The sequence below is a fragment of the Fundulus heteroclitus genome, chromosome 9 (genome assembly GCF_011125445.2).
Source record: "Fundulus heteroclitus isolate FHET01 chromosome 9, MU-UCD_Fhet_4.1, whole genome shotgun sequence".
NCBI classification, from domain to species: Eukaryota; Metazoa; Chordata; class Actinopteri; order Cyprinodontiformes; family Fundulidae; genus Fundulus; species Fundulus heteroclitus.
This window is the reverse complement of record NC_046369.1, coordinates 10,951,094-10,977,634: the sequence shown is the minus strand read 5'-3', so window position 1 is coordinate 10,977,634 and position 26,541 is coordinate 10,951,094. Positions and strand designations below refer to the sequence as shown.

Sequence of the window (26,541 nt, the reverse complement as noted above, 5' to 3'; positions counted from 1 at the left end):
GGGGTCCATCTTGCCTTGAATCAATGATTCAGCCTGGTAGTGGTGGTGTGATGGTGTGGGCAATGTTTCCTTGGAGTATTGTTTAAACTCTGCATAGTACATGAGTATTGTCATTGACCATGCTATCCCATTAAGACCACAGTGTACCAAACGTCTGATAGCTACATCCAGCATGATGACGCACACCATAACAAAGCTCAGACTGTCTTGCTTAAACATAATAATTAGTCCACTGTACAAAGCCCTTTCCAGTCACCAGAGCTCAATCTAACAGATTTTTAGCTGACAACTGTGCATGATCTGTGTGATTCGACCATGTCAACATGGACCAGAATCTCAGACGAATGTCTCCAACCCTTTTGTGAACCTTAGTCAAGACGTAGGGTAGATCAGAAAGCAAATGGATTCCAACCCTTTACCAACTAGATGCAGAAAGTGGCTTGTGAGTGTACAGCACTCACAAGCCACTGATAAGTGTAAACTGATATATATCAACAATATATATCAGTTTACACTTTACATGTTGCCATGACAGAAGGCAGTAGTCTAGTACTGTTGGGCTGTGGCCTAGTTCTTCAGGCTTTTTGATAGGTCACAAATACGTTATATGACCTTACGCTGAAACCAGATGACTTAAGCTGAAACATTATGTATGGAACAAAAATGTTCCCTGTAACAGTTCTCACCATTAGACCACAAAATGGCTGATCCTGTCATATTAAAAAAAAACAATTGAACTATATTTGCCTACCACATTAGAGATGACATTTAGCTTGTCTCTAAATGATTGATCGCAGCCAGTTGATGTGTTTCCTAATAATACTGGAAGGGGAGGTGATATAAAAATAGGAAAACTGTAATGCTTGCTTTGTAAAACTCTTGTGGCAATTGTTTAGCAGGGGTTTATGAGGGGCCTTAGATTCTCAAATGAATGTGCATAGACTAAAAAAAAAAAAAAAAGCAGCAGTCATATTTGCCTGTGGCTCCTGCATGAAGTAATTACTTGCTGCTGTGCAGTTTATCTAAGATGAACATCTTGATATTTTCCACCATACTGTCTTCACCATTCTAGCTCCCAGGTCCCTTAAGACTCTTCTCCTTAGAGATTAATTGCCTGAAATATCTCATTGTATGAACTATATCCAACATACACCGCCCCTAACAGAATCACTCATATGTATAGGTGATTAAAACGAGAGTGACGGGTGTGTGTAGTGGAATCCCGGCACTCCATTAGTTTAATTTAATTACCTTAATCTGATATATGCTATTTCAAGCCAAGACCCAATTATATATGTGTCTTATTGTTTCTGGCCTAGAGCAATGAAGGATGTTTTTTTTTATTATTATTTATTTATTTTCCCTTCCTTTCTCCAGCAAGCACAAAACCAGCAACAAACACTTGTGCAAGGAGAATGTTGCTTTCATTTCAAGTAACACTAGCAGTATTTTTATGTCCTGTGCATTCATTTGGAATCAAATATGAACCTAGGTGTTTTGCAGCTGAATATTAAATAATTTGTTGGGGTCATAGAGGAATTAAATATTTAGCTAAGTTCTCCGTATAAAATTGAAATTTCTTGTTTCCATAATGTTTCAATTAACCCTAAGTTCTTAGGGTGTTTTGCCTCTCTGTTTGGAAATCAACAGAGACCTGTTTAATACAGCCTTGGCCTTTTGTAATGATCATTTGTATTCCTTATAAAAACAGGCCTGGTTTGTCTAAAATGAATGGTTGATAGAATAAACAATGAAACTAAACCAAAACAATAGAAAAAAAGGAAGTTTGTGATCTAGTAACTCTTGCTGCAACATTTTGGCTGCAGCAAAGCATTTGTAAAAATGCATGAATTAGTTTTTCAATGTAATTTATGGACAGGATATTTTACATTTTCGCAATATTTAATTTAGGTAAAAAAATAAAAATAAAAAAGAAGAAAATTCTAGAAACCTGTTTAATATTGGATTTAAATGACATGTCCTGGTCAAAGATAGCACCAAGGCTTTTTGCTTTAATGCCAGAGGCCAGTTGATTCTTTGTCAAGAATTTAAAAGAAGAACATTCAAAGTCATCCAGGTTTTGATGTCATCAAGACATGTCTGTAGTCTGAATAATTAATTGTATTCATCTAAATAAACACATTTAAATATTTTCACAGTATGAATTATTTTAGATTTTTTTTTTCTGTTTTGGCTTTACAGGGATGGGGAGGACAGTGTTTGTTGTTGTGGTACTGTTCTACATTTTCAGTAAATCTACATCTGTGTTCACAACTCTTTCTGACAGATCAATGCTAATTATTAGCATTTTCACTGTTCTACTGTCCTAATTGTTAGTAAATGTGCTTTTTTTTTTCCTAACTGGTAAATACGTTTGGTGGATTTGCCAACAAAACTCCAACTTAATTATTAGATGGAATGAATTTTATGAAAAAAAAATGGCATGTGCTGTGCAATCTAGGCAAATTTAAAAGGTTTGCCTAGATTTTTATCAATTTAACTTCAATGCTTCACTTTGGATTTAGGTACAGCTCATGGTCAGATTTTGTACGGTTCTAGATATTTTAGATACCAACTACAAACTTTCAATTCTCTTCAGATTAGAAAGTGCAATTTTTTTTAGGTGAAATCTATTTTTTATGCTTTGTGCCATGTTCATTTCCTCTCACTCTAACTTAATTCTTGATTTTTAGACTTCTAAAATATTCTATAAGTTAACTATACTGTGACACCAGACCAAATGAAATAAATTGTGTCATTCCTAGGATACATTCAATTCATTTTGGGAAAGTCAAACTTTCAAAAAGAGGCATAGGATTAAAGAGGTTTTTAAAAATACTATAACTCTACAACTTCTACAAAGAAATGGTACGATTACATCACATCTGATCTGGTCTCTTTCTTCTGGCATGCTTTCCATTTCAGGATCCAATTTGAAATATTTCTGACTGTATTTAGGTGTCTTCCTTGTATAGCACCAATCACTTTATAAAAACTTTAGAACACATACAGTGTTTAAAAATTCTTGATCCAAGTTCAAAGGTAAATGAGACTGAGCCATCTCAGTGACTTATCTGCAATTTCATGATTGTTTTAAGTCTTAAACCCACTTCATTGGCTTTTAGGGCTGATTTAAACAGGAAATTGTAACTTACAACACAAGCTTTATGCTTCATTCAGTTATGTTTTCTTTTACTGTTTTGCTTTTTAATTTACAATTTATTTTTTGTGCAACAAATTGGTTGACCACTGAGGAAGTAAACTGACTTATCTTGGCTATAGCATACAAATGTCAGTAATAACCCAATTAAGATAACCATGATAGTAACAATTACTGTTCTTTGTTCTTCATTAATGACGGTTGTCAATGTCTTGTGGTCAAACTCTTTCAATGAATTGATCCCCCCACCGCCACAAGAAATCATTTCAAGACGACCGATTAAGTAATTTGCTATCCTCTGTGGTCCGAACTTCCCACTTCCCTTGATGAATAAACAAGATACAAGAACTACAAAAAAAATGAATTCAGTACATTTATTTATTTCTTTACTGAGTCGTTGCACATTTACTTAAGTGCAGAGTTATACTCATTGTAAAGCTTTAGAAAATACAATCTCAGTCATCTCTGATGTGATTGTGGGTGTCTTATGTGATTCCTTTTAAAAATAAAATACAATAGATGACAAGAAATCCCCTCTTAGCAGTGTCCGTTGATATAGCTGTAAAATAAATACAGAGAAACAGGGCAGCATACCTGGTCAAAGTTAAAGATTCATATCATTCATTCATATTTAGGTAGTAGAACTTTTCAAAATAAATATACATTTCCCTTTGTCTGTGTAAACACAGTGGTGGGTTGTTGTTTTTTTTTTTTTTTTTACCCATCTGTTTAAACTCTGACGTACCACATAACCCTTAAGAGAAGAACAAGAATTACCACCAATCTGTTGGCACCTGAATTATCCTAAACCCAACCTTTGAGCTGCAGCTTCCTTTGTGCATCAAACAATGACCCCTTTTCTTTCCTTCTGAAAGCTAGCTTGAAAGGTTTACAATAACGTCTTCAAAAATAAAAAAATAGGTTGGTTCATAAACTGTACACAATACCAAAAACAATGTGCTTTTTCTCATATAGTGTTTAGTGCTGAATTCAACATTCCCTTCTTCACGCAACATCCTTTCTTTCTGAGGCAGGCCGTAGTCGAGGGATTCGTCATGGAGGCCTCTCCCCGTGGAGCTTTCTGTGTCGGTGTCTGCCGCCCTTCTCCTTGGCCGTATTGATGCAGGCGTTGTGCTTGTTGCTCTGCAAGTGGTTCCAGTACTTGAGAAGTTCATTGGGCTGGAACTGATGGGATGTAATCAGGTGGCTGTACTTACAACTGGAATAAGAGACACGCCAATGGTTAAAGAGGAACTCATTGGGAGGCGGCGCTGGGTCAATGCGCAACTTTGCCAGGCAGATCCCTACATAAACGTCTTCCAGGTGCAGCCTGCGTATGCTTAGCGAGGCCTGATAGATCAATTCGGCCATGTCCCCTGAGAACACGTACCCCGTGCCTGAGCAAAATATTGGGTACCGCTCGCTCGGATAAAGCTCTGGTGGCATGTACCACTTGCTGTCCTTGTTTCGGTTTGGTGCATAGCCCCTCATTAGATAGCCAGTAAAATACCTCTGTCTGGGGGGCAATTCGGGTTTTAGCAGCTTTTGGATAAGATACTCTGTGTTGACAAACATGTCGCTGTCTGTTTTCATCACATAGGACACATGTGGGCAATAGGTGGCCACCCAGTTCATGCCCATCAAGGTTTTGGTGGTTAGGTTGTAGTAGGTGTCCTGATAGTCCTGTTGGATGATGTCATGGTAAACACGGCTCTCTTCTTCAATGCTACTTTGAAGGAAGGCATCTGAACTCTTTCCTGTGCCGAGGAGAAAAAGTCGGACGAAGCCCAGCCCCCCTGCTACACTCTCATTCCCCCATGTCTGCCGGATGGCATTGCGTGCATCACTTTGTCTAGGCTCAGCAGCAATGAGGAGGATGAGGAAGGGCATCCTGTCCCTGCACTTGAAAGGCTCATTCAGTATGTAGCGGTAAGGTTGAGCACTAAGCTTCTCCCCAACATCCATCTCCTTCTGTAAACTGTTGTTGGAGCTCATGGAGTCCCCAAGCCCCGTGACGCTCATCCTGGATCCTCCTCCAGCTCCTGCTCCTCCTGGCTCAGCTGCCGTCCCCTCTGCCTGTTGAGAGCTAAGGTTGAGAAGAGGCTTGGGCCCTCCATACCCTGCCTCCTTCCACAGGCTCCTCAGGGAGCTGCTCTGGTTGGCCTCTCCCTTGGGACTCCGGAGACCCCTGATGGTGTAGGCTAGCGGGTTGTCACGAGGCCCGCTGCGCCCTGGCAGCCATTCCTGGTGGCTAAAAAACAAAAGGAATGTAAGGAGAAGAGCCAGGGAAAGCAGACCAGCCACATGGGTCCGAAAGAGTGAACGCTTGATGGTCCAGGTCATCTTGATGGGACAGCAGTGCCGCCGTCTCCACTGCATGTTGCAGACTGGGGTTGCGAGTCACTGCTCCTGCTCGAGAATGGGCAGCGGTGGTCACATGCGGTCACCTCAAACATGTGGTTGCCAACAATAAGGGGTTTATCTGAGCTGGCAGATGGGTCGGGGCGAGGCTTCTGGTGGAGTCACAGGAACAGTTGAGCCCCTAAGTGTAGCTTGAAGCAAGGTTAAAAGGGCTCCCGGTGGAAAGAAGAAGGCGGCTATTTTTTTCCACCAGCGAGGCTTCTCCCTGTCTCTTCTTTGGCACTTTAGACAAAAACAAGGTCAGGCACTGGGTCCTGTCTTCTTCAGGTTATAACAAGGGTCACCTCCTCTGTGTCTGCTCCCTGTAATTTAAAAAGAGAGAGAGAGAAAAAAAATGAACAGAAACATTCAGCAACATGCTTCTTCACTGGCACTGTGTCGATCATTTCAGCTCCAGTTGTTCTTATTTTCCCTACTACCAAATTAATGAAGCTTGTTTGTTTAAACACAAATAATCTAAACTAATTTTGTCCAGCGTATAAAGTCTTAATTGAAGCTTTTTAAACCTGTGGAGCCTAACATTGTAAATCCTTTTTTGATAAGCTGATTTAACAGTTTGAAAGGGAAATTCTAGAAAATATAAAAGCACTGTATCGTATTTGATTAGACATGGATGAAAAACAGCATGGCTTAAAGCTTCTTGACACATTTACAAATCATGGCAAGCCAATCCATGCCAGTCCAAAAAGGTAAAAAAAATCTGAGTAAAGAACATGCTATACAGTTAAAAATTACAAATATCTGCAAATGTACTTGTGAAGAATATATAAAGTAAAATTGAAGCTGGGGGATGGCAACACTGGTGACTGCTCTTTGCATATGATTACTCAGCTCGGGGCCTTGGGCTTGAGTATAAATTGCAGGTTTGCTCAACGTGATACAGGCTAAACCTGCTCTAAACCACATAGGCTGGCGAGTGTCATCAGCCGTCCACTGCACATCAACAGCGAGAGAGGAAACACATCTGTCAAAATGAGTTTTCAGGGTCCAGCAAGCATTGGTGCTGAGCCCCAAGCCAGCCTCTGGCGATGAGAGCCACTGCTCGCCATTCACCTTCGGCCTATCGAGGCTTCGTGCTGTCTTGCTGGGATCGCCTGGGATGCTCAAACTCCAAGGACACACGAGCATGAATACAGAACATGCAGGGGATTATGCACAAATAACCAAAGAAACACGCATCAAAGTGGATGAAATGTGAATGATTATGTCCGGTGGCCAGCGGGGAGTTTTCCACCGATACAGACGTACTGGCGGTCACGTTCAGTTTTCACTGATTCAGAATGCCACTAAGCCGAATAAGCACAACATTTACTGTGCTTTGGTGGGATTTTATTAGGCCGTTTGTACTATTCATGAACCCAAGCAAGATTTGTGGCCCAACATTTTTTATTCGCAACAGTTTTGACTATTCTAAAAAGCTGTGAGTCATTCAAAGTAGAAGACATAATTACATACGGACCACATTTGTGCATCACCACTGCTGTGTATGTTACTGAGATCATGAGAGATGGATGAGAATTTAGCAATATTATCTGGAAAACTAAACATCCACATTCCTTCACAAAGAAAACAAAAGGTTTCATAAATCACAAATTGTGTTTTCAATTCAATCCAGGTTTGACCAGTTAATATACTGGGTTTAAATTTTGTTTATTTTTATTTTTTCTGCGCCTAATACTAAGTTGTTCCTAATGCCAAAACATCATGAATGACATTCCCTTATTGTGTTTTCACTATTCCACATCTCAAATTGTGTTTTAAAGAATCCGTTCAGTTTTGAAATGTTAATTCAGGTTAGATATTAGGTCAGGTAGCATTTTAATTTTAAACTAGATATGATACAATTTGCAGCAATGCAGACGTTGCTCCTGGCTGTTGTGACGTCAAAAAGCAAAGCTCTCAATTTACCAGTCCGTCTACATTTTAACCGAAAGAACAAGATCCCCGATACAAACAGCCAAAACTTCCTCCGGAGCGGAAGGAAACCCTGGGGAAGAACTACAACTCACTGGAGGGACTATATATCCCATCTGGCTAGGGAACGCCTTAGGATCCCCCAGAATGGGTTGGAGGATGTCACTGGGGAGAGGGATGTCTGGGTTTCTCTCGTGACCCTAATTTATAGGCCCATTCACTGCTTTAAAATGTTAACTCTTAAAAACTGCATATAAATGCCATTTAATTAAATTTTATTCACAACACAGGTCATCTCAAGGCACTTTACAAAGTCAAATTCAATCAAATCATATAGATGGATTGATTGAAAAGTTTCCTATCTAAGGAAAGCCAGCAGAATGCATCAACTCTTGACAAGCCGCATTCACCCCTCATTAAAGAGCGTAGAGCCACAGGGACAGTGGTCTGCATTGTTGATGGCTTTGCAGCAATCCCTCATACTGAGCATGCATGAAGTGACAGTGGCGAGGGATAATCCCTTTTAACAGGAAGGGGGGAAAAAACAGCAGAACCAGGTTCAGTATGAAAGTTAATCTGCCTCGACCGACTGGTGGTTACAGAAGAAAGAGCAGAGACACAAGAAAGCACAGAAGCACACACTGATCCATGAATCCTTTCTATGTTAAATGGTAATGGCAGATGATCTGCCACCTGGATGATGTTAAAACTAACAGAACACCAGACCAGGTGTACCTACTATGGAAAGAAAAAAAAAGACAGAGGGAACATAAAGTTAAAGCTGAAATAACAGCAAGCAATGGAAATTGGAGAACAGTAGAAGAACTAAGCAGAGTGAGAAAAATAGACCCTGATGTCTTCCAGCAACCTAAGCAGCATAACTACAGAGATGGCACTATAACTATAAGCTTTGTCAAAACATTTTAAGCCTAGTCTTAAATGTAGACAGGGTGTCTGGCCCCCGTACAGGAGAGGAGCGTGATAATTAAAGGATCTGCCTCCCATTCTACTTTTAGAGACTCTAGGAACCACCAGTAGACCTGCAATGTGTGAGCGAAGTTCTCTATTAGGAACATATGGGGTAATCAGATCTCTGACATATGATAGAGCTTGACTATTAAGGGCTTTATACACGACAAGGAGAATTTTAAATTCTATACTTGATTTAACAGGAAGCCAACAAAGGGAAGCTAAAATAGGAGAAATATGATTCCTCTTGTTGATTTTCATCAGAACGCTTGCTGCAGCATTTTGGATCAGCTGAAGGCTTCAAACTGCATTTTGTGGACTTCCTGATAGTAAAGAATTGCAATAGTCCAGCCTTGAAGTAACAAATACATGGACAAGCCTCTCAGCGTCAGTCCTGGACAAACTATTTCTAATTTTTGGCAATATTCCAGAGGTGAAAAAAGGAAACCCTGGTACCCTGCTTAATATGTGATTTAAAGAAATCTACATTAATAGCTTCATTTACCAGATGAAGAGTTCCCTATGGTAATATTGCTAGATACGACTAGCTATGGGTATCAAGATACACCGAAAGTTAAAAATAATTACTCTTTCAAAACTACTAAAATAAAAAAAATCCTTCATTATATCCCTATTGTTTAAATAAGAACATTCAGTCTGTCCTGTCTTCATCTATCACTGTGCGTTTTGACTCAATGAAAAAAAAAACAGCAGAGGGCCAAACAGCAAGGCACACTCAGATCTGCTGAGTGGCTCATCAGAGCTGACCTTCTTGCCACCCAGCACTTGTACAGGTCTAGGGTCAGCAGGGGTGGACTTACCATACAGGCAAAGCAGGCAAGTAAGGGGCCCCATTCATTGCCCACCCCCTAACAGTGCCCCTGCATTATTTATGTATGTCTGAAATATGCCAATTATGATTTGCCATGAAAACAGACAAAAAAGTGGTACAATACATTATCAACTTCTGCTCCCCACTTGCTATATACCAAAATGGACTATTCCATCTCAACACGTAAAATATCCTGGAAATGCAGTATATATATATATATATATATATATATATATATATATATATATATATATATATATATATATATATATATACACACACACACATATACACTTGTACCATACTAAAATTGTTAGAAGCTACTATGCACTCAGGCAAAGAGGGACTGGCAGTTTGCCCATCTTTGAGAAGTCAAGAATGGCTGTTTGGTCCAGGGCTGTCAGCCTGCCTGATTCATTAGCCAAAAAGTTACACTGAGTGTCTTGAACAGGGCTACAATAGGGGGACACGGCTCATTTCAGAGCAACCGTGGAGCCAAACTCAGAGTTGGAGCCCGGTACGTGTTGCGCACAGGAGTAGGTGGAAGCAGCATAATCCAGGCTGAAGTTAGCGGTGAAACCTGAATTCTGACTCACAATGAGCTAATTGTGAGTTACAGCTCTTCACTAATATTCACCCAGTAAGACATGAGGTAGAGGTTTACTCTAATGAGCATCATCAGGGTCATGATGAGGAACACAGAGAAGAGGGACTTTCACCTGAGCTGCAGTTAAACGTGAAAGCCCTGGCTACGACAGAAACCGTTGGAACCCCTTCTTTGAGCTTCTCGCTGGATTTGCGTCCTGATGTGAAAAACATATGTTCCTTAGCTCCATATTATAGAGCTAAATTAGGACCATAAAGTTTGTTCAATCTGGCTTCAAAGCCCCTTAGTTCAGTCAAAATCAAAGCATTTAATCCTAAAGTAGCTAAACACGTTAAAAAGGTCCTTAAGATCATCAAACTGCTTCTCATTCCTGCAGCCGGTCCAGTCCAACATGTAGTCTGAAAAAGTGTTGCTCAGTAAACCGTGAAAATTGTATGTATATCTACTGGTGCCAGTGGGACATAAGTGCAAAAGAAAGCCTCCCTCTTCTGTTTTATATTTTCTATGTTCATTCTAAGTTCTTAATAAATGAAATATTAATACTAATGACATGACTCATAATCAGGGTCTAGGAAAGCTCCAGGACAGGGCTCCATGTTATTTATTAAACCCCAAAAGTTAAATCACTATTTTTCCACATAAAGTGTTCAATAGCGAAGGCTGCACTAAAGGCTCACATGCTCAGTAGAGATCAACTAACTGTGAAGTAAAATGTTTTATTTATTACGTCTGGCAGGACAAATGAGAACTGTTTCTTTATGAGTGGATTGAAGGGCCTTAAAGATGCAGTAAAATGGAACAAGTTCATGAAAGAACATATTTATAGAATCAAATTTAATCTGATGATTAGAAAGCTCTCAGCATGATTAAAATTAATGGTTGTGTTCTTACCATTAGACTAAGTTTTAAGAAAATCAACTTAATAGCAGTTTCTGTGTTTCTCTGAGTTTAAGAACAACTTCAAACAACTTCAGACTGAGGTTTTTCTAAATATCATAAAAGCTAGGGCTGGGCAATATATCTAAATTTAAAAAAATATTGAGATTATTTTAAAAGAAATATAAAATGACACTATATTGTTTATGTCAAGATGGTCGATGATGCGTTATAATCCCACTTTTAAGTATTCCAGTAGGGTTTTTTCAGCTGTTTCTTATATTTATCTATAGCTGTTTGTTAAAATGTGTGCTTGTGAGACATTTGGGATAAAGCTTTGACTCAGAGATGCCTTTTACTTAATGAAAAAAAAACATCAAGATAAATATATATTGCATGCATTCAGCCTGATAATATCGAGACATTATTTTTGGTCCATATCATGCAGCCCTACTAAAACCTATCATCTCCTTCAGCAAATCCGTCGTAAACTCTGTGTCTCTTCATCCTTCGGTTCAAATACATTTAAATAATTTAAACCAAGTAAAATTCTAGAAAACCCTTTTTGTTGATTTATTCCCAATAATTAACAACAAAGCGTGTATGCCTGAGACAAAATGTAGTACTATGAATATTTTTGTCTGTATCTCTTCTTCCAACGAAGGAGACAGAACTATATATTAACCACTTTAGCTCCACTCCCCTCCTTGAAGAACCAGACAGCCATACTGCCTATACAGCACAGCTGTGGTGCTGACATACTTCTGATTTACACATCGTTTGTCTTTGCACCGCTCTGGTGCAAACTGTTTTAAATACCTCCCCAATCATAATCAATAAGAGCTTTAACATAGCCTCCACGGGGTCGCCCTGAACGCTAGTTGCACACACACACACACACATATACATATACTGTATATTTCAAACTATAAGGCACACTTAAAATCCTTACATTTTCTCAAAAATTGATAGTCCACCTTATAATCCGGTGAGCCTTATGTATGATTACCATACTAGTTGTTCCTACTGACTTTTTTTTTTTTTTTTTTTGCGGTACAATGCACTCAAAATGTGCAAGTACGATTTTGGTAAGAAACGAAGCCACTCCGCTCAATGGATATTCGAAACTGCACAATACATCGTGTCACTACCTGATAAGCCCCGTAACAAGAATCCCTGACTGTAATGTCTAAACTAGACATTCAGCCTGCACCCGGAGTATGCGCTAGCAACAATAAATCACGTAAGTTAATTCAATATAGCATTGAAGTTTATTATGGCCTTATGTTTGAAACATGGCAGTGTAGTCCAACTACTCTGTCTTCCCGACAGATAGTCTCTCTCTCAGGTAGCATGCGTGTACGCAGAGGGGCGGAGTGATATTACACACTTGGGAAGAATATTTAATGCACGTTGTAATCTGATGTGGTTTATGAGTGGACATAGACATGCCTTATTTCACCACACCAGTCTGACATGTTCTTCTGATCTAAATCCAACTGAAAATATCTGGGGATGAATGACAACGAAACACTAGTTCCACACTACGTATTCCATTGATGAAACCATGTTCACCTCTTGAAGCAACTTTTCCACCAGCCTACTGGAAACACTCGCATACATTATGTCTAATTAATAAAAAAGATTAACAATGCAACTACTGAGCCCATTTTTAGACTGCTTTTTTATCTAATGGTCTTAAACTTTATATCAATTGATGATGGGTGTGAGTGGAAATGTAGTTTTTTGTTTTGTTTTTTATTGCCAACCCTATTTGTTGTGTCTTTTGACTCCATTTCTTATTTTTGTAGTTTGACGCTTAGATTACAACTGGTGAAAATCCAGTGGCATAAAATCTGAATACTTGAAACATTTTCATTGATCTTAGTATTTTGATCCAGAATAGTTAAAAGTCTCAATATCTGTTCAAGAGAGAATAATCCTAATCATAGTTCAGCAGCTGTAGGAATAACTGGTGTTTCTGTTTTAAATAAAATAAATTAGATTTTTTTTTTTTTATGTAGTGTCATAGCAAGGTATGTCTTCTTAATATTAAGAAGTGTCATTGCACAAGATCTTGTTTGGATATCCAAACTAGTTTCACATACCCAATAGTATCAGTCCAAGCCTTTGTTCCATTGGCATTAAATGTAGAGGCACAATTTTTAATAATATGAAGATATGGAACAAACAGGGGGAGGGGGCATTTAGTTCAAATATTGTGCCCACCTAACACGAGAATGATTTCCAAAACTTCCCAGTTTAATTTTCTGTTATGTTTGCTCATTCATCATGACAACTGACAAGGAACACGATAACCTTTTCAGGCGAGTGTGCTTACCCAGTGAAAGCAATTACAGGGGAATGAGAGGGGCCAGGGCAAGCTTTGTTTTAAAGGTTAACATACTTTATATCGAAGCACATTGAGCGCTTGAGAGATTTCTGCTGTCAACCAAATGAACATCTAGTTACACAAACTTCGATGAGGAGTACACACATGGAGGCACACATAAACATAAGTGCAAAGAAAAACACAAGGACTACACGCCCCCCCACACGCTGGCACCCACCCATTCAGAGTCTCGCACAGACCTCCATGGGTTTGTCGAGTTGTTCTCTGCAAAAATGCAAATTTCAGTGGGATAATCAGGGATCCATTTTTACTTTTTAACAGTACTATTTAATCTGCCAATGCTTCTCCTCATTAATTCCTTTTCTTGCCTCCCATCAATGTCACTTCTATGCAGGCCAATTAGTTACACTAGCGCTAATTAAAGCCCCAGCGATTCAGCAGCGGTCAATAATCAGAACGAAGGCTGGGGGAGTGGCGCAGTGGTGACATTATTAGGCGTGCATCAGTGTTGACTGTCACTATCCCAGCTTCAAACCTGAAGGTAAAAATAGAGATGATGGGCGTTTGTTTTCTGCCTGTGTCTTCATAGGAAATGTGCGTGTGTGTGTGTGTGTGGTATATCCAAGCAAAACACGTTAAACACGTTTTGCCAATGCCAATGAATAGAGGACAGTCACTCAGTAAAAATGCTGCTTTTCATAATAGTGACACATTTTCCTAAGGAAAGTACAGTTTCCATTTATGAGCCATTTAGATTAGCTGCTCATTGTAGATAGATGTTAAAATCCACTTTATTGAAAAAGCCCTGACTGATATGGCTGACTGAGAATCTTGTTTTACCTAATAACACTACTCAGAGGCAACAATCCTCAGTGAACGACTTTAGTCCTGATGTAGTGTCACAGCATCTGGCCTGAAAAGCACAGAGTTCATGAGAATAAACAGTAAATGGCTTGTACTTGTGTAGGTTTAACTAGTCCGACAACCCCAAAGGCCTTTACACTACAACCAGTCATTCACCCATTCAAACCCTGACAGTGGTGAGCCATGTTAGACTTAGACTTAGACTTTCTTTATTGTCATTTTGTATACACAGAGTGCATACAAAATGTTAGGGGGTGAAGTGTCATGCCCAAGGACACAACGACTGAGATGGTCGGAGCAGGGGATCGAGCCGGCAACCAGCCAATTGCAGGACGAACTCCCTGACTCCTGCACCACTCTCGCCCCAGAATAGGGCAACATTACTCAATACCCCCAAGATTAAATAGTTGTGGATAAGCTGGAACTATGTTGTTCAATTAACCTTTTTTACAAGTTAAAGCTAGGGTTGGTGACTTTTCCGGAAGTTTCCCCAAGTTTCTTTTTTAATAACTGCACATGTGTAAGACGATGTTACCTCGCTCTTCTGCTCCTTACAGGGATCACGTGAAAAAAATCTCCAAAATCCACTCTGGTCTTATTTCTTTCTACTGAGGCCTTTCTCGTATTTTCATAAACTTGTTCGCGGTTTGTTTCTTGCGACTGTCAGCCATGTCCAAACCTAACCACTAAGCTAACCAGAGACGTAAACACATGCGTAGCCAGCAAGCGGAAATTAAAAAAAAATATGTGAATGCACACTGGCGTTACGTGTGCACGTCAGAATGATTGATATGTGAGACAATCAATAGATAAGGCGATACCCCTGAACTTGAGGGGATATCACCGAGGGGTTCAGAGCAGGAACAAAACTCTGACAAATCCCTGCTGTTAGGTGCAAAGCAGTGATTGGTCAGTTTTTACAGGCCTGTAGCTCTCACAGAGATCGATTGTTTTAAATCTCCTTTTTCTGAATACATAATGTATTGACAGTATGGAGGGACGACTTTACAGAGTATAACAAAAAATGTTTCAGAACAGGATTACGAACTTCAATTAGCTTATCCTTACAATATTCTCATTAAAATTTGTGAAAGCAATTGGACAGTCCCACTTCATTGAGGTTTTACTTATACAGCAGAAGTCCCGAAATATCTTAATTCTAGAATTATGGTGGACAAAGACAATAATTATCAAAGGAAACTGTTTGCAACCTAAGTTTGAAACAGATGCACATATATTTTTCAACTGTATACTCTTCTCATCAAGCACCTAAAAAGTTAATGTCTAACCCTGCAGTGGACTGGGAACATGTCCAGGGTGTGCTCTGCCTATCGCCAAAGACTGATGAAGATGGGCACAGCGCCTCCGCAAACCTGCACGGATAAGCATGTATAGGTTATGGTTGTAAAGTGTATATTTAATATTTCAATGCTTCAAAGGTATTGCATTTAATATCAGAAATGTCACTGAAGGAGGGAAACTAGACAGAGTGGATGTACTGTAGGTTCAGACACACTGGGTTCATTGAGTCATACCATGGCTGACCTCTGCAATAGCATGAAAGATTGATAACAGATTTTGAAATAGGTTGCTGGATGTTTTTTTCTAACTTTTTTGAGTCATGATTTAGCAGCTGCAACTTTACGTATTATAATTGCAAATTTTAACTTGTGTAGTATGTTTGCCTTACAAATACATATGACAAGAATTTGAATGATAGTCGAGGTAAAAAACAAAGTTTAGGGGTTTTAACATAGTCTGCTACTTAAAAGGTAGAAAATGCTTCAACTCAATCCCCAACTATTAAAAACAAGATTTCACCGTGTCACATTTTATTAAATATTAAGAAACAGAGGAAAAATTTTTATATATTTAAATACTCAAAGTTCTGGATTTAAAAGATTATTTGGGGAGGGGGGGGGGGGCATACAGCAATATTATATTGTGATGGATTAACATGTGTCATCAATGTTAAAACTACTCTTCCTAAACTGTTTTTCATATTTGAACTATGAAAATTGGTGTGATAAAATGGTAATGTGGTTATTTATCCTTTCCCTCCCATCTATGGATATCTGAAACAAAATTTTTACATATATCAACAAAGAAGGCAGCCCCTGATTGCCTTCAGTTGAACCAAAACTCTGCAGCACGACTCAGAACTTGCAAGAAGACTCATCTCACTCTTACTTAAATATCTCTGCACTGGTTACCTGTTCATTCTAGAATTGATTCTAAAATCCCAAATATAGCTTTCAGAGCCCTGAATGGTCAAGTGCTTTCTTATATCACTAAATATTTAAAGCAACACACTCCCAAGGAAAATCTGGTAGTGGTCCCAAGGACCAGAAAAAAGTTGAGGGAATCACTCATCCCATACCATTGCTTGTCGACAGTGAAACAAGCCTTTTTTTTTTTTACATTGCCTTCAAAGATTTGATTTACCCTATATGAAAATCAGATGAAGACATTCTCATTAAACAATGCCTTTCATTCAATCCCTTCAATATTTAACGTTTTTTTTCCCTCCCTCTTAATATCTTTTAATCTTTTTCCTCATTGGAAAAGATTCATTGGAACATTTTGCTCTTCTGCAATAGGTGCTTTGCAAATACAATCTACTACTTTGTACAAACCAGAGAGGATATTGGATTGTCAATCTAGACTTTATCGTCTATTCCCTTGCTCAGACACAACAGTTTTGTTTCTGTCCATTTAATTCAACTTCAGAAGCTGACTTTTTTGCAGTAGGGACCACTTTTATTGGTTAAAATAAAATAAAATAAATAAAAATAATATATATATATATATATATATATATATATATATATATATATATATATATATATATATATATATATATATATATATATATATATATATATATATATATAAAATATTATTTATAATATTAAACACAGGATACTTTTTATAAAACTTTTCAGCCACACAAACCTGTATAAATTTACCACTGAGCGTTGTTTTAAACATGCTAGATGCATAGGGGACAGTGTACTGCTAAGCTAAATCCTGTCAGCCAGTCAAAGTCCTTCAAACTAAAAGTGATGTTGAAAAGCATTTTGCCTATGTATTGGCAGGGAGCGCCAAGCATTCTTTCTCCTGTGCACCTCAACATTTTGGATCATTTGGGCTTGTAAAAACAAAAATTAAAAGCATATGAACCAACTGTAATGTTTAGAATGCACCATGTATGTTTTTACTTTAAAGTGGATGAAAGGGCTAACTGCATAAAATGTATTTGTTTATTCAGCTGCCTGTGAACTAGGCCTCAGAGTCTGACATGATTCATTCCAGATGCTAGCTGAAAGCTGTGAAAGCAGGTATATTAAACAACCACATGTTGGTGAAGATTCTCAGTCATCCACGCCATAATCAATCCAAAATGAGGTTTAAAAATGAAACAATTGGACTTCTATATTGAAGCTGAAGACATTTTGCTTCAAAAACTTACAACAAACCAATAGGTTTGATTCCTGCTAAGTTTCACCCCAATTCACAACTCCATGCATATGATCACAACATTTCTCCAGTGAGCCAGGCAAAAGATGAGCCTAGATCCAGCTGAATCTACATGCAAATCTAAGCTCTAACGAGCCAGACCAGCAGGTCTATAAAGCTGGGAACTGCACACCACTCCAGACATTTTAAATTGAGAAAGCTTCCTGCATGGGATGCAAAACATCTTCAGCATCAAAATAGAAGTCCAGCTGTTTTATTTTTTAACCCTTTTTTTGGATTAACCAAAGACCACTAAGTGTTAAATGTAGCAACATGTTTGGAATTTATAAATGTGCAAGATAGGATTTTTGGAGACCTCTAGTCCTCTTTCTCCATCTGCCATTACAGATGCCTATGGGTGTTTGTAATAGCAGGTACATTTCTAGAACTACAATAACTGAATTTATAGGACTACACTAAGTGAAGAGACAGGTGTGGTTAAACTCAGTAGAACGAGTTAACCTGAATCGGTTTGACAAATGTTCATTTCACAACATCAGTACAGCACATTAACTCAATACAACTTCTTTCACACCTTCACAACAAAAGCCTGAGCATCAGATAACCATCAACATCCTCCACACTCTCAAAATCTGTATGAATATAGATTGTACTTCTTATGTACAAATGAAGTGACACAGTTTGGCACAATTGCATAAACCGGTTAAAATTGGTTCTGAAATGTTCTCAAATGCAACTGCATTAAAATACAAAACAAATGTCCTAAACAGTTGTTTTTCATTGAAGAAAATATTTTTTCACCATGAAGTCTGGTTTCTATTTTACTATTAAATAAACAGTGAGACAATATTTCCATATATTGAAATATATGGAAATATTAGTATAAAGTGGATATATATGGCTCATCACTTTGTGTTGTGTGATCAACTGTTTCCAGGTAATAAATTGCAAAGATTTTTTTTTTCTGTTTGGATTTTTGTGGTCACATTAATTTGTCATACCAATAAGCAGCTGGGTCATTCCTTTTTACAGTTTGTGTTGTTGTGGTTTTCATTTAAAACGCAACATTAGGGCATTTAAGTCACTGTCCAGTCTTACATATTCACTTTAAACATTAACTGCACTTCATAAAACATTGCTCACTGTTGATCTTAATCTGGCCAAAACATTTTCTTGGGACCTAAATGCTTTGTAACATGTTTTTGAAAAGTTTGGTTTATGTAGAGAAATTGTTCAAAAATTGTCTTGATGATTACTGTAACAAGAAATGTAATAGATTTTTGCCATTTCCCCAACTCCTACTGTACTGAGACATTTTCCGTAAACATTTAAAACAAACCTTCACATTTGCAATAGATGGTCATCTACATAGTGGTCTACAGCCATTCAGACTGTGCCAATGCAAATTTCATTTAAATTACCTGCTGGAACATGTAAATGTCAAGTCTATGGGTTTATAAACTGGATTTAATTTGGGCATACTTTGCAAACAACCGTTGACTTGTATGTAAATAACCCTAAAAACAAAAGCATTGGGTGTGCACAAAATGGAGCCTAACATGTGCGCACGTCACTTTCCATGCAAAAGTTGGGATCCATTAAAAAGAACGTGAAAATGTTCAGCCCTCACAGCAACTCTGACCCATGCATACTCTCATTATGGAGACGAATGAAATTAGGGACGCAGATGGTAAAGTGGTGAATTGCAGCCAGACTACATGATGATTCTTCTTAGACATTCAATGTACTCCAAATCAGACTTTAATCATAGATTGACTTGATCATAAGCATTTAAAACCCCTTTCTTATTAACAATCAGCTGACTCATGTTTAATCCACATAAGCATTCATAGCATTGACCATGTATAGTCTATCATTTACTATGGATAGATATCTAAAATGGAGGCTGTGATCAAAGGGAATACCTCCTTAAATAACTTAGTTGGGATTGGGTCTAACATACAACTTGAAGGTTTAGATGAAGCTAGTGTTTCAGATAACTCAGATATCTCTACTGGATCTAAACAGTCCAAACACAGATCAGGTTCTAAAGATTCCTCCAATGCTGCCTCACTTACTGAGAATAAACTAACCCTGTTTGCGAGAATGTCAATGTTTTTTTAATTTAAATAGAATGAATTTTATTTATATAGAATCCCATTAAGTCTGTATTTCTTAGAGCTGATAGAATGCAAAGGATCAACAGAGCTATGACTGTGTAAATCTGGCAACTATACTAAAAGAAACCTAGGATTATTCTTATTGTTCTCTCTTAATGATGAAAAATATGCTCCTCTAATTTTGTAAACAGTGTTTTTATACAACGGTAGACTGTTTTTCCAAATTAGATATGATTTCTTATAGAAGTGTAGAGCTTTTTTAGAGCATTTTCTCTCCAACTTGCTGATGTTGTGCTTCAGAAAAATGCACTTCTAAATTAAACCAGGGAGCCAGCTTATTAATTTCCTTCTGTTTCAAAGGGGCTATGTTGTCTAATGCAGAATGCAATGAGGAAGTAACACCATCAACAAAAGCATTTGTGAAGGGCAAGAAATAAGTTTGCTGTCCTCTGTTCCCCTTTTAATTTCCTCAGCATCACAGAAAAGTGCAACAGACTGTCAAATAAGACAGAGTTTTGAGGAAATTATTATTTCTTTGCAATCAACATCCAAAGTATGAAAGCAAGAATGCATAGGTTTATGCACATTTTTAGCAAAATCTATTGAGTCTAGGATAGTATTGAAGGCTACATTACTTTTATCACATTCAGTGTCAACATGACACTGAATGTGACACTTCATGTTGACACTGAATGTGTCACATTCAGTGTCAACATGAATGTTTTGCTGATACAAAACAACAAACAGAAGTGGTTTATTGCTTTGCAATTTGGATAAAGGAAAATAAGAGTTAAATGCTCAAAAGAATTATAGCTAGTAATTGGCCTGGGACCAATTAATAAATCAGACTGAAACATGGATACAACTCCTCATCCCGTATTTCTAGGAATGTTAAAATTTAAATAATTAGGAGTTTACCAATTTGTACTAACCCGCATTTTACAAGCACACGGCAAAGTGATAGTTCACTGGCAGAAACAGACGTTTGCAGATATTTATGTGTCAGCTGCAAAAGATACGGCTCTGACAAACAATGCTTTGTTGTTAATCAGAAGAAATGGCTCAACATTTTTTTCCCCCCTTTTGCTGCTTAGCAGAAAGCTCAGCCCCAGCTCGGCTCATGGCAGAACGCTTGGATTGGCCAGCATATCGACCGTGCGGCCAGTTACGTGTGAGGATACAGGATCATACCGTTATGCGAAGACAGATGGGGGAGCAAAAGCACCATTCTGGGGGAGAAAGCAGACAGCGGCGTCGTGTTGTTATGTAGTACAAATGAGTGAAAACTGAAAGCAAAGTAGCATCTGGTTGCTATATCTGCAGAACTGCTGCTGAAAAAAAAAAAAATCTAATAACTTTAGGAGCAGATTTGACCACAAACCTGCATACAGACATTTCAGAATTGTCAATCCTACAGTGAAGTTAGAGGACAGTTCGTTTGGTTGCAGATTTTTGTTAATTTGTGCAATAAAAGAATTGGAAAATAAGACTGCAATTTAGCACTTAAGTACACTACAATGCTTTCATTTTGTTAGAAAAATATTATGCTTTTTGTTGTTAAAAATGTATTTAAAAAAAACGAGAATACGATGTGCAAGTGACGCTTTATGCTCTTTTTGGTTTCTGACCGAGGCAGCTAGTAGTGCATTGATGTTAGAATGTGCTTACCTTATGACATCTTAAAACTTTTTTTTCATGCAAATGCATCCTTTGTTACAAATGCTCAAGTGTACACTGAAGACATGCTACGCTATTGCATTTTAAGCAACAAAAGAATTTTAATTATCCAATCCGTTTACTTACATCTTCCTTTTTTTTATTTCTATTCATGATAAAGATAGATTAAGTCGATTTTTTTTATTCAATTACTCAATTAATTGACAAAAATAATCAACTACCCGACCACTAAAATAGGTGGTCGCTGCAGCTCTATTTCACAGTTAGCCGAGCCTGTAGAGTGATTCCGCCTCAGAAGTTGTAACATAGCAGGCTGCTCTGAGTCTGTCAAAAGCGGAATAAACATTTGCATTTGCTTTTCTGCCACAGTATCAAACATTGTTGTGCTTTTTTTTGGGTTTCAAACTAGCTTGGAATTTATATCAGCAGAATTAAACAAGTGGAAGTCACCAACAACTTAACATAGCATACCGCAGTAACATGGAAATGGTTCATATGATGCAATGGCAACAATGTTAACCGTCACCACAAAACTGTAAAAAGGGATATTTATTTAATTTTTGCAAGTTCATATTTCCTCATGGCCCCACTTCATAAAATTAGAAACTACACTTTTAAGCCATTGACTGTTTAAGAAAACTCAAAACTTGTAATTTATTTTAAAAGGTAAACTACACCACTAGAAGGGTAACTGAAATACAAATGTTAGAAACAACAGAAACAAAATTAGACAATGCAGATCAGAATGTGTCCAAGAAAATTATCGTACAGCAGAAAACCTTGGATTGGATCAACCTGCTCTTTTTTTCATTGATAGAATTCGGTGAAACTTCGCCTTTTCTTAAACCACATTCTGCCTTTCAGGATAAATACTGGCTACTGGCCACTTTGCAACAATGAACCATAATCAGCCCAACTTCCTCAAAATTAATAACAGCTTCGCTAAGCCTAAAGTTTGCAGAAAATAACTCATGAATGTGCTCTTCAGCACACAATTGTGCACAGCTGGACTCTTCCAGAAATGCTGCTGAGGTCTCATCATCCTTCCTCGTCCTCACTGGAAGACTGGATGGAATCTTGTTTGCTCTGGCTCAGCTGCATTCCAGCAGCAGTTTCGGCTGTTAAAAGGTACTTTAAGTGGTCAAAAACTGGGTAAACTTTCAGTTAGAGATTATGTGGTTTTACTTACTATCAGGTTTTGTGACCAAGTGGCACAGCCTGTATTTCAGAACACAGGAGGAACAAAAGTGGTAAACATAGTTTAAAACATCCTCAAACAAAAGGGCTGTAATCAAAATTTGTTGAGAGGAATTTTGATCAGTCCCATTGCCTAACCTGGAACTCATGTCCCACAATTTCCTTTTTTCTTCTTGGTCACACAAAGCCCTTCCCTATCTGTACGTGCCTCACACATCTCTCTGTATTAAAACAAAACTGACTTTTTTGTAACTTGAGCAGTCATGTTGATAAATAGTTCCATCTATGGTTATTTGAGATAGATTACAACTCAAATGCATCAGAGGATGAAAAGACTACCTGTGGTTAACAGTATCAACTTCCTTCTTCAACATTCAACTTCTGCATATCTTTAAAAAACACCCCTTACTTCCTTCCCCAAAGTATATACTATTTCACCACAATGATTTTCAGGTATTGAAACCAATCAACCGGGTTTTTGTGTTGATAGATACTAGCAGGTTGGCGTTCCCCTTGAGTGTTGCTGAGCAAACAAGTGCAATATAAGGCACTGATAACGCAGTGATGATTGAGAATCAATGTATCACAAAGCTTGAGTTTTGACCTGTTTTCAGTTAAAAATGGCAACATTTTTAACTGAAAACAGCAGTTTTCAGTTAAAAATGACATTTTTTAACTGAAAAAAAAAAAACGGCAACAGTTGCCGTTTTTTTCTAAACGGCAACTGTTGCCATGTAGAAAAAGTGAACAGATTTGTTGTTTTATCGTGGATGAAGGAAAGTCGTCCTGTAATTGGCTAATGGAGCCTACATTCTGATGTTTTAAAGGTAAATAAAATAAAAAATAAAATAAAAAGGAATTTATGGACATTATATTTAGTTAAACCCCATAAATATACCCCCTGTCAGATCTACTCAACAACAAAAAAGACAACAACATTTTAGGTACAAGGGCAAAATAAAGGCACTGCAGAGCATTTAAAGGTTTACCCTACAGATCAACCTTTTTAAAACTAGGCAGAAACGTAAAGAAGACCTCTGAGAAATAAAGATTTGGGCCATCGTTGCTGCGGTAAATTTTATATCACGGTGAATTCTCTCTACTTGGGGTGCAACATTCACCTCCTCCAAGTGCACATCCCAGCTTTTACACCCGTTCTCTTGAAATGTTACCATTACTTTTTAAAGCCAGGTCACTTTCTTTGCATAAAGGTCCTCTGAAAGATAAGAGGTCAAGCACTCCAGAAATGACCTAAACGGTGGTTTGGAAGCTAACCCCCATTAATGTTTTACTGTCTGATGTAGCAGAATGAAAACCCGGATGGTGGCGTTACCCATACTTTCTTTTGCTAAGCCCACTTGCAGCATTTAGCAGACATCGTTCTGGATGCAAAGTCTTGGGCGCCAACTGTATCAGTCAGCTTGGCACAATGAAGTGGATATAAAGCTCCCCAAGTCAATGTGATCAATAGGAAGTCAATGGCTTTGGCTCGGGGTCCAAAAGTGGAACGTGTGTGAATGAACGCCATACGAACTGACCTTTATTTCACCATTAAGAATGCCACAATGAGAAACTAAACAGGGCATTTTAATTTTTCTTTTTAAACAGAGGTCCGCCCACACAGAACTCTAAACGCTACTCTTATCAGTGTAGCGTTTTTTTTTTTTGTTTTGTTTTTTTTTTTTATAAAGGAGCCAGGAAGTGATGAAGAGGAGGTAAATGATGTTGAGTCAAAGGTGGGTTAAATGGGGAAACTGATTGATGGGTTCATGGATCGCAGTCAAGGCAGCTGAGGGAAGGTGGATGTAATGGAGTGGAGAGGAAGGAGGGGACGGCTAAATGAATAATGAGGATGTTGAGAACCGATGGGACGTGCAACGCTGCGTACCTCCTCCACCTCATGCTGCGGCTGCTGACAGGGCTGCGGTCGGCTGACGGGTGGACTGAACCCCGGTATCCTTACCCGCCATCCCCGCCTCTTCTGACCGGGGCTTCACGAGTGCCCTTCGTCCTCAGCCTCCCTTTTCTCTAATTGCACAGACACCTCGGATGCATGATGACTCTCCTGCTCCTCGTGCCCGCAGAAGCTCAAGTAACCTGCGGGGTTCTGGGTTCTCCTCCCGCTGCGACTCCCCTTTTTTTTTACCCGATCTTCTCCTCCTTAGGTCCGTTATATAACTCTTTTTTTTTTCAAATACACATTTCTTGCTTTAAGATACAGTTTCCACTTTGTTTCCTTGATCTTATCCAAGTTTATCCTTTCTCTGCAAGAGACGTTCGCGTCACGTAAAAACGAGGATCCCCGGCACTTCCATCTGGAGCCGACCCCGTTGGAGGGATAAAAAGGAGAAGAGCAGCGGCGACGGAGCTGCAGGTATGCGGCTGCTCCTCCGCGACGCCGAGCCGGGCTGGTGCGCGGGGCAGGCGCAGTGAGACGCGATGGAGGAAAACAGAATTACAAAAATATCGGCTCCCACACCTCTTGAGTCCAGTCACAGGCGAAGCAGAAACCCCGACTCCTAGAGAGAGAACAAAAGCAATAACTCATCTACCTTCACCTCCCGACTTTTGTCTGCACACCCCGCTTCTTCTTGTTTCCTCCTCTCCAGAAGCTTTCTTCTCATGCGTCTTGCACGCTTCGCCCCGGACCCCTGTCGGATTTCTCAGCCGGCCAAGGCAGCTGCTGGCCCGTGAAAGCTGTCTGTCAGACACAGCTCCACTGACGGAGCTTGACCACGTCACGGCACTCTTAGGGGAGCAGCTCACGTGACCCAGTTACTCTGTTATGATGCGTTCACGGGGTGTGGGTGAAGAAAGATGAATTAAACGAAGCAAAATTAACACATTCTGGCTCTCGTCACCCTCCATACCACAGGAACATGAAATAGTTTATCCAATCATGAAATAATTATACATACGTTATTAAAATAAAATCAATATATTTAGTTGAGATACATATAATTAATTGTATATATTTCTTTTAAATAATCGTGTATGTAATTCCAATTTTAATGAATGAATGTTTATATTTAAATAATAATTTCATAAGTCTTGTATTTATTGTATTCTGGCACTTGTCACCCTCCATAACAAACAAACAACTCAAAAGATAGCTCTCTCTCTCTCTCTCTCTCTCTCTCTCTCTCTCTCTCTCTCTCTCTCTCTCTCTATATATATATATATATATATATATATATATATATATATATATATTCCTACCATAAATTGAAACTGAAGTACATTTATTGTGTAACAACCACTTTCCTTGAGGAGTGCTGTTTTAGAACTCATCTTGATTTATTTGGAGTCAGATAGGTAAGACATAGTTGAAAACAAGGGAAGTATTTGAAAGTTGAGGGGTAATCTAAAAAGTCTCCTCGTTAGCTACATCTTTTTCTAGTTTCAGATAGGACCATTTTACCTTAATTCTTGGTGCCTTGGTTTCAATGAGTTCTCAACAACATTTCATACATTTTATTACACATGAAGCATCACATAGGCTAGTTCCTGCAGGTCTGTGGGCTGGGCATCCATGATGTGAATCTGCTGTTCAACTAAATCTCAAAGGTGTTCATTTGGATTCAGATCTGGAGACCATTGGGGCACGTAGGACTTTATGCCCCCAATCTTCCTCTTCCAACATGCCCGAATATCGAGTTGGCTCTTAAAATAATCTTGAAAGATATTCATGCCATGTGTGGTGTGTTAAGAGTGACCTGGTCTGCTCCAAAGGACGTTGGGGCCACTCTGACCTCAAGTTGGGATTATTCAACATGTTTGCCTTGGCCTGATATCCTAGCACGTGTGTGGTGTTCTCAAATGAGTGGGTAGCCAATCAGAAAGCGAAGTGAAGGAAACACGGAGAAAAACACACAATTCACCACTAAACCATAGAGCAACAAACCTGTAATCAATGACTTTTTCTTTTTGAAAAGTTTTTTTCTCTGTTAAAATTTGTCCACAAACTATGGCCATTTTTCTTCCTTGTCATTCATGTTTATTTTCTCTGAAGTCATGTTTAATCTCCAGAGGTTTTGTGGAGATTCCCCATTTGATGTCTGAGTGTTTTTT

At 38.6% G+C, this 26,541-nt stretch overlaps 1 protein-coding gene across 3 annotated transcripts; it reads right to left on the bottom strand.

Moving 5' to 3' along the window:
• Positions 1–3,520: 3,520 nt before the first annotated feature.
• Positions 3,521–25,241, bottom strand: b3galt2 (UDP-Gal:betaGlcNAc beta 1,3-galactosyltransferase, polypeptide 2). Of its 3 annotated transcripts, none has more exons than XM_012852386.3 (2): positions 24,359–25,241; positions 3,521–5,883 (listed from the first exon to the last, which is right to left on the bottom strand). In XM_012852386.3, exon 2 carries the CDS (start codon positions 5,537–5,539, stop codon positions 4,214–4,216), a length of 1,326 nt encoding a protein of 441 aa, XP_012707840.2. In that variant the 5' UTR covers positions 5,540–5,883; positions 24,359–25,241; the 3' UTR covers positions 3,521–4,213. The 3 variants fall into 3 exon arrangements, with proteins under 3 accessions (XP_012707840.2, XP_021166213.2, XP_012707839.2); XM_021310538.2 differs by having other exon boundaries at positions 24,434–25,241; XM_012852385.3 differs by having other exon boundaries at positions 25,023–25,241.
• Between the last annotated feature and the right edge of the window lie 1,300 nt (positions 25,242–26,541).